The 17,475-nt window shown below is 44.3% G+C and overlaps 1 protein-coding gene across 36 annotated transcripts in view; it reads right to left on the reverse strand.

Moving 5' to 3' along the window:
* CLASP2 (cytoplasmic linker associated protein 2) overlaps window positions 1-17,475 on the reverse strand; it is a 2,478,243-nt gene that overhangs the window by 1,293,598 nt on the left and 1,167,170 nt on the right. For all 36 annotated transcript variants that reach the window (XM_069613152.1, XM_069613157.1, XM_069613154.1 and 33 more), the window contains one exon: window positions 3,914-3,972. In XM_069613152.1, the coding sequence (XP_069469253.1) occupies window positions 3,914-3,972 (59 nt within the window). The remainder of the gene's footprint in view (window positions 1-3,913; window positions 3,973-17,475) is intronic.

A 17,475-nucleotide genomic window follows, 5' to 3' on the forward strand; every position in this document is an offset into this window, starting at 1 on the left:
GAGCCATGTTTTTGAAGATTGCGTCTGAGTCTCCTTTGTTTAAACGGGTCCCGGTCTTCTTTTTTCACCATTTTATTTTTGGAAAGGTCCTTCTAGAGTTTGTGTCTGCGCGCCAAACTCGGTTTGGTCCCTTCATTCCTACGCCTTTGGCGGGCTTCAGGACGGAAGACCGCCTCCCGCATCCGAGTGTCTGGGGTGGGCAGGAAGTGAGGGAGGTGCCCGAAACTCCCTGTGCTTAGTCTCCTAGGAGACCCAAATGCACTCTGGCGTGATTGGCTGGCTGACTGTCGGGTAAAGCCAGCCAGCCTGCTGGGTGAGTGGCAGCTAGGCTGGAATGAATGGGGGAAAACTGTTTAAAAGGCAAGTTTCTTGGCTTGGAAGGCAGAGTCGACCACTGGAACGAAGCTGGAAGAGGACAGCTGCTTTAACTCCTGCACCGTTGGTTTGCCCGGTGAAGCCCTGCTGCAGGTCCAAATCACCAAGTTCATCTCGACAGAGAAGCCCTTCAAGGACGACTTCTTCCTTTGAGTTGGTGGGACCAAGCAACTCGTAAGCCACCTGGATACCATTCTCAGAGCTGGTTGTATTTTCCTCAGAGTGCTGCAGGAAACTTAATAGCCAGGGAGAAGGACACCAGGTTGTGTGCTTGAAGACAGCTACCAGAATCGAAGATTTGCCAGGTTTGTGACCAGTCCCCGTGCAGTGCAGGAGTCCCCCGACGTCCTCCCTCTTGTCCCGACGACTGTGGCTCAGGAGCAGCAAGATATGCAGGAACTGCCAGGAGCAGAAGTCTTCAGCTGCATCTTTTTCTTGAATATAAAGGTACTGTGAAAACCCAATTGAGAGAACTTACCTCTCACTGCAAAAGTGTGTAAAACTTTGGCAACTTGCAGGCCTAGTCAGCTTGTGACCCGACATATAACGCTTTCTTCTGAGAACTACTTCAGAGAACCGTGGCAAAGACTTTTCCATTTATCTACCAGAACCGTTCTTACCTATACAAGACAATAGCCCATTGACTTTGGCCTATCTATGGCATTGGACCAACTCCTCTGGTGAACTCAAACTATTTGCACTGTTTAAGAGTACCTCTACTATTCGTTTTATTAATTTATGCCTTTTTGCTCCTACTTCAATTGCTCTGAATGCCATTTTGCTCCTCCTTCAAAGTAGTGTAAATGTTTCAGAACCAGTTAGCGCGAAGTATTGTAGTATATTTTAGTGTGATATTGATTGCCTCCTTTTAGTGAATGTTTTCTAACTGACTCGTGTAATAAATTAATAATTGTTGCACCAAGAAACCTTGAGTGTAAGTGTCTATTTCAATACTTGTAAATGGAGACCTCTGTGTACCTTCATTACAAGCTCAAATTCCCTCTTGAGATAAGTCTGGCTGCTCAGCTCGCTACCAAAAACTCTGTGGTACAGACTTCTACCAAAGGTTGATTTTGCTTACACCTGTAGTCATAGTTGTGTGTAGTGGTACCAGAGGGTACTGCATGCGATCTTTGCCTAACTGTAGGGTTGCACCCCGATTCCGGACTGAGTCAATGACTTGCGCTACTTGCCTGTTACGCAGGTCAAGCACCATCAAGTGTAAGGGTCTATATCCCTCCCTAAAGTAGGTTTGTGACCAGCTTTTGAATGATTTAGGAGCGTGGCCGTAGGACATCTGCTTTAGTTCTGTCCGAAGTTTGAGAAGGTGCGCGTAGGTTTGAGGGTCATGCGTGCGTTTATGTTGTTTCTCAGAGGCCAATTATGTTGGCCCTTAGTTGCCACTCAGGCTCTCCCCAGGTTTTCAGTTTGTGTGACCATCTTGAGATACACTGCCCTCACATGTAAGCCTTGAAAGCGTGCCAGCTGTCAAGTGCAGCGTACTCCGGGTCAGATTAGCCTGCCAGAACAGTTCAGCATCACCCTCTAAGTGCTCAAGAAAATCAGGGAATCCAAAGTTTCTTAAATTCAGCCACTGAGACAACCTTCTGCAAAAATATCTGGTAGTACAATGCGCAGGAGAACCGGCACGTGATAAGATGGGGTTGAGGCAACTATGTCGCATTTGCGAATCAGGTACGTGGCGTTGGAAGGGAACAATCAGTCATCTCGAGTAGCTACCGTGACAGTTGGAATAGAAGGTATAATCCCTTTTCAGTTGGTGTGTGAGCCGACGGGCATATTTGAGCCTAAGATCACCAATAAGGGAGCTAAGGGTGGTCAGTTTGCGGGAGGGGGTGGTGGGTAGTGCATGGAGTCATGGTTGTGCCCTGCTGGTCCCATAGTGGATCCAAAGCAACTTTCAGAGCTCCCCCACCACTGTCAAAGCCCCCATGTAGCGTGCACACTCTGAAAACGTGTGTGAAAAATGTCTGCATGTCAGTCGTGGGTGCATAAATGTTGAGAAGTGTAATGAGCTGTTGCTGAATGCGAACCTGTACCAGAACTTCTTGCCATTGCACGTCTACCTGAGTGTATTGAAACCCCTCTTGTCCCCTGACCGAGTGCGTCGCCACTCTGACCCAACAAAACCAAGGTTCTCGGATTTGGCAGCATTGAGGTGAGTCTCTTGCAAAAAGATTATGAACCCCTGGGCATTTCGCATAAAGTTGAGCCTCTGCCATCTCTTAATGGGATGACGTAGGCCTTGAATATTAAGTGTTATAAGTGTGAGTGAGGTCATCTGATCCATAAGGGGCGGGAGACCTGGTCGGCATGCGCTCGGGTGGTGGGCACCATCACTACCAGCCACACCTTCAGCAATAACGGAGGCATATACATAAAACCATTCCGAACAGTATAAACACTGCAACCTAAACAACCAGATAAACATTGGGAATGGAGAACAAAATCCCAATACAGAGCTAGGTGAGCCCATACCTGGGACTGGACGGGGTAGATCCAAGGACCATCTCCATTCCCCAAACATACCAGCGCCCCTGCCAGGGGAGCACTGGCGATCTTACCAATCCAGTGCAGTGTTAGAAGACAGTAGAACCAGGGGAGGTTCAGATGAGCCCAGGGTGGCGAGCGATGCTAGGCAGGCCATCCCTACCAATGTCTGCAATCAAGTCCGGAGGTTGAAGTTCATGCACAGGCTAGGCAGGAGCAACGTGGCGCACCTCGTGAATTGCTGGGCACCATCTAGAAACTGCTGGTTTCCCGGTGTGCAAACACCAGAGAAAAAAACAGAGGGGCATTCAGACACTGATCGGACCCGTGCTGAAGCCCCAGTTTCTTTTTTAAAAGATACTCTCGATGGGCCGTGCTGACTGCAGATGCAAGGTACTCAGAGAAAGGAGAAAGGAGGCAGGTTAAAGAAAGACGATAAAAAAGCATGCATAAAACTGTATAAAAAATAATTTTAAAAAATCAATAACCCATCTGGCATCTGCTTAAGAATATATTATTGCATAGATCACTGCCTGCATTGGTTAACTGCCAAAACAGAGCAGAAGGGTGACTCACACAAGACATATAATGGTTGGGCGAGGACATCTTTGGAATGCACTGCACCAATCTTGAGCCTCAATATATAAATTGTTAGCCCCTCCATCATTACATGCACATTGTACCACTATACCCAACACAGTGGGGGAATGGCGGTGTCGGATGTAAAGTATTAGCATGTTCGCATCATGTATTTTATTTTTGACACTTTCACAAAATAAAAAAATTAAGTTGGGCTGTTTTCCCAAATTGCAAAATATGCAAGTATAAATCAAAGCATTAAAAAGCAATCAATATCACACTCAACCAGATCTTTAGAGATAGAAATCCTCAAGGAGTTCACAAGCTAAATTGTTGTAAAGATAAAGTGAGATGTAAGAAAAACAAATTGTCTTTTTCACACATTCACAGGCCTTCAGGTTTTAACCCAGAAATGCAACAAAAATGGAATAGGTATGAAGAAATGTACCTCTCCCTGGAATATTGGCAGGACTGCTCGTCGACCATTTTGAAGACGTAAAAGGGCGGCTGAGGAAGAAAAATAAATTTAAGAAGAGCCCAACTATAATCTTACGGTCAGCAACACAAGCATGCTTGTAAATTTGCAGATAAAATTGTAAGGTTAACACATTTAGTTATGCTGCAACTCTTATTTACTTCCCATTATGACTGTGAATGAGTAGTATGTGGGTAGTGGAGAATTTGGTAATTTGTCGGGGATGTGGGACCACTAACAATTTTCTTTTATGGTAACAAAATAGCTGATTGGCTAGTAGCTTGAGCTCACCTGGAGAGCCCAATTCAGAGATATTGACCCATGTTTAGGCTCCCGAAGGAAGACTTTTGCAAGCAGATTGTCAGCAATCTCTCTGCTATGGATTTTTCCTTGTTTAGGGGCTTCATGGATGGCTGGTGGGAGAATAGTTTCTTAAAGTGAGGATGATCAAACAAACTTTTCTGTTAGAGAGGGAATAGTTTCTGTGTCCCAAAAATAACTTCAATGTCCTAGGCAAACACACAGAGAAGAAATATGGGTGCAAACAAGCCTACTGTTCTCGCCTGCTGTGTGGAGATTCATTTTACCAGTGGCAGTTTACTTAAACCCTAGTGTGCTGCAAGCTTGTAGAACAAACTTTTATTGTGACAGTCTTTAGAGCAAAGGACAAATGCATATTCAGCATTTGAATTTACTATTGAGAACAGGGCATCCACTTCTTCAGAAAGACTATCACCACACAAGGCAGACTCGTACACTTTCGTGGAACCACAGATTGAGGACATACCATGCAGCGTTCATTCAAGTGGAGCGGCAGTTCCTTGTTGGAGCCATTAACTACAGCAAGAGAGAATAGATGCACGTTTAACCTCTTTCGCTCTTTCAATGGGCCCTAAGCACGGGGAAAATACTGTTGGAAAGCACAGACTAACATGTCTAAAAGAAACCTCCAGCTAAAACACATACAAATGTATTGGGATTAGACTTCAACACATGGTCATTTTACAACCCGATAGGAACATGGAGTAGAACGCAATATGTTTTTTTCTCCAACATTTTACTGCTGCACCGTAATGTGACGCAAAGCAGCTGATTTTAATACAGATAATAAGTGTTCTGAACACACAACATCCCCTATGTGGGATTGTCATCTGCTGATGTTACTACAAGAACTCAGAAATCACTTTGCTATGAGCATATGTAGGCAATACTGCCTACAACCTTAGCGTTAGCAAAATATTTCTTTTTGCTCCTTTCCTCCATAGATTACTATGCAACCTCATTCTTTTAGGCTTTTTTTGAAACCGGTCCTGATTTTTGGAGGTCAGCAAAGCCTTCTGCTTTAATCCCCCTTGCCTATAATTCTGAAGGAGAAAATGACTAGTCCCCAAGACTTTCAGTACTGAGGGACTTTGCCTCGCTTTATGAATTCTTGTATTTTTATTATTGCACACATCACCTTACAGTGAAATAATTAGCATCCTTTAAACTTATTATATAATGGCTTTTTGTTACTTTGACAATGTGCCCAAGACAAGCTGGTGGCAGCTGTGTGATTTTTACAGTTTGTGATATTTTTCTCATGCACTTTTGCATCTACCGCAAATGGCTACTTACTAAAGGTGGCTAGCACCCTAAAATGGCCACGGCATGACATTTTTCACTTGTTCTTTGGTCCCATTAATCATTGGCCTTCTTAGGTCAGGAAATGCCTTATATTGAAATCCCATTTTCCCGGGAAAGCTGCTGCTTTTGTGGGCAAGTGAGCTTTGTGAGTGAGAGACAGATTAGGGGGATGGGGCTGTCTGGTTCCAGTCAGCATCCTATGAGGGGAAATGTGAGGCGGACAATTTGGTAATAGTGTTTCACAGGTAGCCATTTTATTAACTCATATGGGTTTAACAAACGCCTCACTATCCCTAACCTAAAGAGGATTTCCCTGCCTATCAAATAAACTAAAGGAAAACACTCTAATAAAGGAATCTGTCCCTCACACTTATACATACATCAAACTCAAAGGTAATGTATGACAATTCAAATTTAACAGAAATAACAGATAAATTCAACACAAATCTAATAACTGTGTAACCTTGTAACTTGGGTCGGATTCCGTTGACCAGATTCAAAGCAGCATTTTCAAATAAAGGTTTGATCATAACTTTTTTCTTACTCCAAAAGTCTTGATCTCTCCACATATAGACAAAAGTTCAACACAACTTCTTCTCCTTAAGGAAACAAAACGTCTTTCAAAATTCTTCTGTATCACCAACAGTGTTTTGACAGGATGATTCCACCACAATTTAGTGGACACGTTTGTGGTCTTGCCATGTCTTCGCCACAACTTTCAACCACAATGTAGTACTTCAATGATTTCTTCCTGGTCAACTAACCTGCCAGGACAACCACTAAAAGGTCCTGTTCCTGGTATACTCCACTGCTAGCTCAAAAGCTCCTAACACTACTACAAGTACTCTGTGGTAAGATTTACTTCAGACTTTTTGGAAAAGTCTTCAACTTTCAACAACATCGAAAATCGCAACCTCTTCTGGGAAGAAATGATACACATTGTTGCGGTTTGTTCCACTGTTGTATTTGCAACATGCAATGCAGGTTATGCTCCTCTTATACTTGATACTTTCTACCAGGAGGGCTTCTCCCACTACCAAATCAAATAACTGCAGCCACTGTTTCTTTATCACAATTGCCCCTCTTTGGCTTAGTCAATGCTTGTAGATGTCTTGTTCAACTATTGCCTCTTCCTCACTTGGGCAATAATGGTCACAATCTTTCTGTTAATGTTAAAGGATACTTGTACAGCGCACTATCACCACCCGAGTGGTCTCCTGGCGCTCTGGCGGCTCTGAAAAAAAAGGGAAGGGGGGGAGTTAGTGGGAATAAGCTGGAAAAGTGCAAGAGAGCAGTGATGTACTGTTGGCGGCATCAGCCTGGTGGGTCAGTTGGCTGGGCTTGGGGTATTTTACGGTCTGGAGTCGTCGTGTGCTGTTGTGCAAGTTTATGTGTGGTTTGCTTTATTGTTGCAGTGTAGTGAAGTGTGTGCGGATTGTTGTGTTGTAGGCTTGTGGTTGTGTTTGGTTAGAGTTTGAGAGGTGTATGTAAAGGGGTGAAATTGTTAGTGGATTGGTTAATTGGCATTGCTTTCCGGAAGTGAGGTGCTGAATTTCCGTATTCTCTCCAGGTGGGGTGGGGAGCATCTCTGCTCCTATGTGTCCTGATCTGGACCGTCCGATACTCTGTGCCTTTCACACATGGCATCCACTCACATTCATAACCTTACCCAAGTTCGGCCTCAGCCACCTATGCGACACCCGTATGCAGGACAGGCAGGCATTTGTGCGTCCCTTCAAATCTGGCCCAGAGAGAATTCCCAGTCCAGTCGGTGCGTGGCATTGACTAGCCAAGACTACTCCATCCAAATGTGGCGGGTGTTTTCCATTCAATCATCTTATTCAGTTGTTTATGCAGGCTATCGCTCCCAGCCACTTCGAAACGTGGCACACGCCAGCCCTTGCAATTACGTCCAGGGGCGGCACCTGCCTTCCTTTACAACTCCATACGGTCAATTTCCATGCCAATGTCCACAACTTAGTTAAAGTGTGGCAAGTGGTAACATTCACATAACTCTATACAGGTAGGATACCTGGTAGCAATTGTGTGGCGGGTGAGGTTGTTGGCTGGAGTTGGCTACGGATGCCGATTTCTGTCCTTATGGGTGTCGCTTGTGTCCTATTCGACTTCGCATCGTCTCTCTTGTTGTGGTAGGAGTTTCTCTGGTAGGTTCTGGTTATTGTCAGTGTCACCCTAAATTTAGTCATCCTTTTATTTGTATTTCCTGTTTGGTTGTTTTGGTTTTTCAGTTTGGATCTGTGGTGTTGCAGAGCCAGGTTTTTAGTAATTTTCAGAATTGTAGGTGGTCTTTGGTGTTTCTTATTTCTTTCGGGATGTTGTTCCAGGTTTTTGCGGCTAAGTTGGAGAAGGAGGAGCCACCCCAAGCTTTTTTCTTAAGGTAGGGTTTTTGTTCCAGGCAGATTTCGTTGCTTGATCTGAGGAGTCTCGTTGGCTTATAAATTGTTATTTTCTTTTGTAGAAATTAAACTCCTTGTCTGCTGATTGCCCTGTGTGTTATGCACATTGTTTTGAAGGTGATGCGATGTTTGACTGGGAGCCAGTGCAGTGTTTTTAGGGCTGGAGTGATGTGGTCTCTTCTGGATAGTTTGAGGAGCAATCTGGCTGCTGGATTTTGTATCCGTTGTAGTTTCTTCAGGAGGTATTCTGGTATCCCGAGATAGAGGCTGTTTGCATAGTCGCTTCTGGACATGATGAGGGTGACAATTGTGAGTGTTTTGTGGGTGAAGGAGAGGAAAGGTAGGATTCTTCTTGTCGTGTGGAGGAGGAAGAAGCATTTCTTGATTTATTTGCGGTTGTAAACTTAGGATGTTGTCCATCGGGACACAGATTTTTTACTACCTTAGATGGTGTTGGTGTGGTTCCCATTTCCGTTGGCAATAGAATGTAGGTGTTGTTCTCTTGGTTTTTGGATACGATCATGATTTTTGTCTTTCCTGGGTTGATTTTCAAGTTGTTGGCATATATCCAGTTAAAGACTTCTTTTAGACACTCGATTAGGGTCGAGTGATCGGCTTGAGCGTCTTCGATTTTGTAGATGATTTGAGTGTCATCTGCGTAGTTGTAGCATGGAATGTTGTATTTTTTGAAGATTCCGATTACTGGAGTCTGGTAGATGTTTAAGTACAGTGGTGATAGTGAGGACTCTTGTGGTACTCACAGTCGTTAACTTGTGGGGTGGATTTGTGGGGTGGATTTGTAGGGTTTTATCCATACAGTTTCTGTTCTGTCTGCTAGCAATGATTTAGTCCAGAGTAGTGCCATGTCCGTTATGCCCATGTCACCTAGTCTTTTGGTTGGGGTGTCATGGCTAACTGTGTCGAAGGCTGCAGAGACATTGAGCAGAATCGGGGCCGAGGTTGTGATGGAGTCAGCGTTATTTTTCAGGTCATCCCTGATGGATAGTAGTGCTGTTTCTGTTCCTCTTACAGGGCTGAAACCGACTTGTGCTTGGTCTAGCAGGTGGTCTTTCTACGTGTTCTTGGGTAAATGTGTATACATAGGTTTCAAGGAGTTTTGCTGGATAGGGAATGTTTGAAATCAGCCAGTACTTGGAGGTCTTCTACGTCGCCAATTCTGTTTTTTAAATGCGGTTTGATACATACTGATTTGAAGGGTCTTGGTACAGTTCCTGTTGCTAGTGAGAGATTTAGGAGGTTTCTGTAATATTCTGATGGCGTTCATTGAGCAAGAATTGATTTGTAGATGTCAGGGGGGAAGGGATCCATCGGTGATCCTGATTTCCTGCTGTGTTTTACAACAAGACGAATGCCTCTGCTGATATTTGAGGAAAGTTTTGGAGTTTGTGCTGGGGCTCTGTATTAGGTCCGGTTGGTTGAATGTTGTGGTTGGTGGTTTGTTTTGTATGATTTGTCTGATGTAGTTGATTTTGTTCTTGAAGTGGTCTGCCAGGTCGTTGCAAAGTTTCTCTTAGGGGATTGGGGTGCTGTCCCAGTCTGGTGGGTTTCTCATTTCTTTAATGATGTTGAACATTTCTTTTTGTGTGTTGGTGGCATCTGCCTTCTCTTCGCCTTTTGTATTTCCTTTTTGTATGACGGATTTGTTTCTGGAACAGTATTTTTTTGTCTGGGTTGTATTCTTTCCTCCATTCCAGTTCCATCTTCTTCTTGTCCTTTTTCAAGGTACTTAGTAGTGGGGTGAACCATTTTGCCATTGCTCTTTTTTTTGATGGGCTGAATGGTTTTTCCGGGGCGATCTTACCAATTGTATCAGCAATCTATTTGTGTAGTATTTCCGCTTTCCCGTCTAGGTCCGCCAGCTCTAGTTCTTTAGTTGAGGGTTTGGTCATCTCCAGTTGTTGGAATAGGTTGCTTTCTTTGATGCTTTTCCAGTTTCTTATTGTGGTGATTGAGAGTTTGGGGAGGTTGGGTGCAGACTTGAGTTGGAAGTCTGATTACGAATGGGATGATGAGATGGTCGCTCCACAGTATTTGTATCGGTGGTGCCATGGTGATACATTTTTCCTTGGCGAAGATTGCGTTGAGGGTGTGTCCTGCCGAGTGTGTTGTCCCTTTGACCAGCTGTCGTAGTTTAATGGTTGTAAATTGTCCAATCAGTGAGTTTTGGGAGTTGGTGTGACTTTCTTCAAACCAGATGTTGAAGTCCCCCAGAATGATAAGATGTTCGTGCGTGATGGCTATGTTGTGATGGCTTCTATGAAGTTATCGACAAAGGATGCATCGTATGTCGGTGGTCTGTACACCAGGATGAATGTGATGTTGATTTTTGGGTTTGCTGATAGGTGTATTTTCATGGTTTCACATTGATGCTGTTGAGAGGTTTGTCTGTTTTTATTTTCAAGTGTCCTTTGAATGCTATTGCGATGCCCCCTCCTTTTTTATTTTTTCTGTTTACTTGAAGGCATTTTAAGTTGGTTGGGAGGCAGCTTTGGAGTGTGATTTTGTAGTTGTCGTCCAGCCATGTTTCTGTTATGTATAGGATGTCAATGCCGTTGTCATTGAGTAGGTCAAAGATCTCTGTTGAGTGTTTTGACATGGATCTTGCATTTGTTAGATTGCAGTGGAGTTTGCAGGTGTGGTTTGGGCTATAATCTGCAATAATGTTCTCAGGCTATTTAGCCAAAATGGATGGTATGCCTTTTGAAGTATTGCCCACTCTTTACTTTGGCAATGGTAGTTATTGTTAGTTTGTTTCAGTATTACCGCCCTCTTAATCTTGGCAATAATGTTGGTTTTGATAGCAATGTTGATGACCTTTCTTTTCTAGTCTTTTGTCAGGAAACGTGCAGTTGGTCGTAACACAGGGGAGGTCATCAATGCCAAAGAACAATATTACGGTCGTTCCTCTGCATCATACCTCTGAACTGCTCCTAACATCAAGACGGATTGGCATTGAGTCACGGGTGTTTCTAATGAGGCGGTCCCGGCTGTTTGAGTGTTCGAGGTTGCCATGGAAACTGGCTTCCTCGTGACGTCTTCCTATTACACAGCACGCTTCTCCCTAGCCAGGTGACATCGTCCTCCAATAAAGCGCCACCGTTTTCACAACTCAGTGCTTCTGATTGTGTTCACAGAAGTGTGTCTTGTTCTTGCTCTGTTTTTTCTTATTCCTACGTAGCCGATTTGTTTTTCACCTGGTCCTGCTCTTTGATTGCCCCTCTATCCTGTTGCCTCTACGTTGCTGACCTCTGCTATGGATTTCGGACTGCCTTGCCCCTGGGATAGTTAGTCATTTGCTTTGTGAAACGCTCCGACTAGGCCTGCTTAACGGCTTTTTCGCTTGGATTCTGCTTCTGTCTCAGTCTTTTGGCCGCTCATTGTCGACACAGATTCCTGCTTTTTGGATTGATTTTTGGAACATTCCTTCATTGGCTTATAGTGTTTGGACTCTGCTACAGTTCCCCTTCCTGTTGGTAGTGTGTCTATCCACAGGTTTACACACACGGACTAAAGACCGCCGGTAGTGTGCTATATAACCGATTTAGGCGTCCTCATGCCGTCGGGCTCGGTGGTCCCCACCTGGGACTAGAGACTGGACCACCTTAGCATTATGCATCCGCGTTTCATCGGGTTAGCCTCTTCTGCTCTCTATCAATATCTGGGACCTTCCTGGGATTGATAACTACCATTTCCCTCCTTTGGTAAGACTTTGCCTATATTTTCCTTATTTTCTGTCATTTTGTTTATGAGATTATTGAGGTTCTGATATTTACTGCTTTTACCAGCAGGTACACTGTTAAGCAGATTTAAACATTGTCCTTCTGGGTCCCGTTTCCATAGGACAGCAGTAAGTTGTTTACTGCCAGTTTGATTCGGCTACTGACTTAGTTTATGGTGAGTTGCTTATGTGCCTTGTTTCCACACTATAGCCCCCGGCCTGCGTTCTGGTGTTCCATCTTCCTGCTAATTGACTCCTCTGCGTGTTCTATAACCCAGAGGGTTACATTGGTCAGAAGAACTTACTACTCTACGAGCTCAACTGACTTGGAGTGGACGGGTTCTGACATCTTTTTACAATGTTCTTATTAGGCCAATGTGACTTCTTTAGCTTAGTTCGGTATTCATAAGTATTGTTAGCGGCCAGCAGTCAATTAAGGAGCATACCGGAATTACCCGACAATGGTAAACTCACTGGAGTATTTTTTTATATAATGTTATTTAGTTATAAATTATAACTTTTAACAGTACACATGTAAGTAAAGAAAACAAAATAAACATTTTCCGTTATAAATAATACATCAAATACAATTATACATCAAAGAACACCATCATAAAATTCTGAAATTGAAGGACAAACCCCTTAAGATTCCAATTCATTAATCAATCAGTAATTTCATAACTAAATTCAGTGCAATACTACAATGGTAAAATTTCCATTACAATGTATCAAATGAAACATTTGACAACCAGATTAAAAGTACAAAAAATGCATTATTGATACCAAAGTAAGCTATTTTGGTGTAGAAATCAATTTAAGGTGCTTCCTAGTTAAACAATTTCCCAGACCCGGTTACTGCCAGAACCAAGCAAGTGATATAACCTGCAAAGCATGCTTAATCATGCAGGGAGAAGTTCAGCAGACCATTTTAAAGTGCTTTGACAATGGAATGAGCATATTTACACAGTCAATTTAAAGTGCTTCAAAATGTAATTTAACAAACCCTGTTACTGCCAGGACTAGAGAAGTGGTACGTCCAGCAAGACATGTTTGCCAAGCCCCATCACAATGATCCCAATTTAAAGCATCCCCAAATAGCTCAAAATAGTGCAAACGAAGGCCATTCACTGCGGGGCATGATCAAATTAAATGCCTTAAAAGTGTCTGTCTGGTCCTCTTCTTCACAAAACCCACACAAGATTAGATGGGGCTATATTATACCATATTTAACTTGAATTTCTTGTGTGCATTAGGTTAATTTTAAATCTAAAAATGTCTCTCCTAATATATTTATCAGGGTAAATCGCCAAATAAGGAGCCAACATCTCTGCATTCTAGTGATGTAATCCTGCCTTAAATGCTGCAGTGAGACATAACCATGCATGCCCTCCATGGTGCAGGCCCCAATCAAAGCAATATCACTCGCCCCGGATTTTGGACCAGATTCTCCACCTCCAAGCTAAGAGAATCGAGCAGTACAAGGCATGGTCTTTGGCAAATTTGTTACCCTCACCTTCCATCAAATTTTTCAAGTCAATGAAGAGGGAATCTTCAACAGGTACTAGATTTTTGTACAAGAACGAAAGCAGCTTCCATTGTGTTCTGCACTTCAAGGATTGCAAACTAAATTTGTATGTTAATGCAACAAATGGGATAGAGCCTGGCATCAGAGAAGAGGACGCCAGAAGAAACCCTCCAGTTGTGCAAGCCAATCCAAAACCCAAGGTGGATAAAGTTCAATCCTGTAGAGTAGTTTCGTTTGAACCTTATCCTCATTGAATTTTATCGCGGGGATCAGTGAAAATGTACAATCTTTTTAATCTCCTCTACTCATTTGATTGTATAGATTGGAAGTGCAGGTAGACAAATAATCCTTAATTTGGGATAAATTGTCCTTTACTGCAACTGGAAACCCTAAGTAAATAAAGTCCTTCACTTTTTCCAAGCTTTCAGTTCCCAGCTGCCTATTAAACACTGATTTTTTCCTCTTCTTCTCACAGGATAACATCTTTGTTTTGAAGGCGTTAATCATTAAGGAATGGGTTTGCGCAAAGTTATTGAAGGCTCTAAGTAAGCTTTGAAGGCCTATGGGCATTCAATCAAAAAGTAGGAAGTTGTCCTCGTAGGCAAGCCATACTGTATGGAACCCCTGCATCTTAGGTGTTGCTAATGCAGCTGCAGTCAGGTCAGTGCTGATGTAACAAATACAGATTAAATAGGCAGGGAGCCAAGACGCATCCCTGCCCAACACCCCTGAATGCTGCCAGTGAACACGAAAGGGAACCTTTCTGGTCTAACCTTACCCGGATGTTTACATCCTCATGCAGCCCCATGATGATATATATATATATACATATATATATATATGATATGATATGGCATTTGTAATGCGATTGTACACAAGTGTTTGAAGTCGCGACGAGGCAAGGAAGGGGGAACAGAGGGAGGACATACAACAATCTTACTAGGCCAAGTGACACTGAGATTGCGCAAGTTCAGGGGACAGGAGAGGGGAAAAGTGCCAGTGGAAAGGGAAGGGGTCAGTGCTCTACATGGGATCAAAACAATAAGAAGTGCAGCCAGCAGGTGGAAGGTGCAAGGGTGAGTGCAGACAGCAGGTGTCAAAAGTGCAGGTAGGGTGACTGTAGGGTTACAGATACAGACCCAAGTGTAAGGGATACCGGGAGGCAGTGCGGGTGTGCAATTGGGCGGGCAGGGACCTGGGCCCGAAATCAGAGGGTAGCCAGGTGACCAGTGCAGAATCAGACAGGAAATCAGCAGGGGAGAGGAAGAGAGAAGGCAGAAGCAAAGAGAAGGGTCTTGAGGTGCTTCGGGAACCGGAGATGGTTCTCCTCAAGTTTCAGAGAGGCAGGGAGGCTGTTCCAGAGGGAGGCCCCAGCCGAAGAAAGATCTACCACCAACGTGTTGCTTGGAGAAGCGACTGACCCTGAGGGAGTTGAGGTGGAGGAGCGAAGAGCTCGAGTAGGGAGGTATTTACGAAGACAGAGTTGGAGGTAGTAAGGACCCAGTCCCCCGAAGGCCTTCTGGACAAGGCAGAGGGTCTTGAACATATTCCTTGCAGCCACTGGGAGCAAATGCAGAGATTTCAGTGCTGGAGAGATAGGATCCCTGGGCTTGATGCCAAGGACAAGTCTTGCCGTCCTGTTCTGGATGGGTTGCAGAGGGCGGAGAGTAGAAGCAGGCAGATTTGTTGTAGTAGTCCAGCCTACAGAGAACCAGAGCTCTAGAGACAGTGAGCTTCTGGGGGAAGGAGAGGAAAGGAAGAATACCCCTGAGGTGGTGCAGTTGGTAGTTTGACTTCTTAGAGACGTCAGAGATGTGAGGAGAAAAGATGAGGGTGGAGTTGAAGATGACCCTGAGGTTCTTAGCCTCACAGGTGGGAGCAGGAAGAGGGCCAAGGGAGGCCGGCCAGAGAGTGACAGGAAAGGAGGCTGCAGGTGTGCCGATGAGGAGAATCTCCGTCTTGCTGGCATTAAAGCAGAGATTGTTGGCGACACCACTCCTGGATAGCAGACAGATAGTCAGACATGAGAGGAGAATTGGTGGCAGAGAGGAGCCTGAAAACGAGCTGAGTATCATTCACATAGCACTGAAAGTTGGAGCAGAGAGCGGCAAGGCGGTGGGCGAGAGGTGCTGGGTATTGGTTGAACACCACAGGTACAGAGTGAGATAGATGAAAGGAAGGGCCCACGTTGGACCTGGGAGGGTCAATCAGAGAGGAAGGAGGTCAGCCAGGCCAGGGGAATGATCGGTGATACTCAGAAGGTTATCACAGAGACGATTGAGCAGGATGGCATGGTTGACCGTGTCAAAGGAAGAAGAGAGATCGTGAGGACAGAGGGGAGATTAGAATCAAGGTTAGAGAGCAGGTCTTCATGGATGTTCAGGAGAGTAGTTTCCATGCTTCTGGCTGCACTGAAGCCAGACTGATGGTCATGGAGACAATCAACAGATTCAGTGTGAAGATTGAGCTGGGAGATGGGCAGTTTTTCCAGGAGTATGCCCAGGAAAGGAGTGATGTAGATGGGGCGATAGTTAGCTGGGCAGGAGGGGGCAGCTGAGATTTTCTTAAGAGGGTACACAAGAGTGTGCTTCAGGGGGGGAAGGTAAGGCTCCAGTGGCAAAGGAGTGGTTGCAGAAGTCAGCCAGGGCTGGAGCAAGGGTGTCCATGTGGGGGTTTTCGAAGAACAAGGAAGAACCTGTTTTGCAGAGACTTTGATAGATCTGACTTGTCTAGAAACCTTGGCAGGAGAGAACAGTGGAGAGTAAGAGAGAGAGGTAGGAGTGGTGGCCACAGGGGGGCGGGGAGGGTTAAGAAGACTTAATGCCCACAGGAATCTCCCATGATTGCAGCTTGGACCATAGTAAACTGTGGTCTACTGCATCAAAAGCCGCTAAAAGGACAATGGTGACCACATACACAGCTCTGGACTCCCCCTCGCGAACTTGATTTAGGATTGATTTTAATATAAACCTACTACGGGATGTACTCAAGGATTTCCTAAATTGTGTTTGCCATTTTATGATGAGCCCCAATCCTCTTTGACAATTCTCCAAATGCTCCAACAGCAAGGACTCAAAGACAGGTCGATAGGTCACGGGACTGGAGCGCAGGCCATCCTTATAAATTGGAACCACATAGGTCGTGGCCATGACTTAGGACCCAAATAGGTTTTTTCCACATGATTGAACAGAATGGCGAGCATAGAAGTCCATGCTGCGGGATTACCCTTAACACATACATTGGACAGTTGGTTCAGTCCAGAGGCCCTTTAAGCACTGATCTTTGCAATTACCTCTTCCACCCTATCTGCTTCTACATGGAAGCTTCAACCAATGTCCACAGTGGTTTCCAAAACCACAGACTGCGAGTCTGGCAAGGCAAAAACTCCTTGGAAATAGGAAACCAATCTGCTTCTGAGACAGCATTAACCTGCATGGATGCTTGAGAAGATTCCAAGTTGTTCATCACTCACCAGAATATGTGTGTGTGTTGTTCAATGCCTGGAGTATCGCCTCAGAGTCTCTTTGTAACAACCGGGCACATTTACACTTCACCCAATTGCGATGCTTCCCATTAAGTTCTTTCATCAAATGCATTTCTCAAGATCATTTAACTCTCAGTCCCTTCTCATCGTTTTGAATGCCCATCTCAAGTCCCTTTTGCTTTCTGCGACTTCTTTGTCATAGGCATGTGCATGCTTCCTCCAAACCTTCTTGATGGATTTTTGTCTTACTTATTAACCAAACTAATCTCTATTAACTCCACCAGAACGTCACTGTACCTTGGGGCGGCCAGTGTGTGAAATAGCCAGAACAATGATTCCTCCTCTAGGTATTGCTCTAGTGTGGATTTCACCCTTTTATTTACAATTGGGTTTCAACTAATTCTATTCAAGGCTTGATTCATGTTAGGGAACATTTTCAGTTTCTGTGTTATTCCCTTTGACCTTAGGGACCCCTCCAGCCCTTTGCTGGAATCTGGGACCTTTTTGATGTTAATCACCTGAGTGAGTGGGCCTTTTTTCCAACCACTCATGCCTTTACCCTCCAACTAAGATTTTGTGTTCCTTATATTATAATGGATTCTGGAAAAGACCATATGTATCTGCTTTTTATATAGTGACACAGCAGCCTTTGTGCAGTGCCACTGAGGAGTGCCTTGGACAAATGTTTAAATACATTTTCTTGTTTGAACTACAGTTCCCAAGAATAGTACGGCAACTTTTGTC

Source organism: Ambystoma mexicanum, chromosome 5p (genome assembly GCF_040938575.1).
Source record: "Ambystoma mexicanum isolate Mex_15411 chromosome 5p, UKY_AmexF1_1, whole genome shotgun sequence".
Taxonomy (NCBI): domain Eukaryota; kingdom Metazoa; phylum Chordata; class Amphibia; order Caudata; family Ambystomatidae; genus Ambystoma; species Ambystoma mexicanum.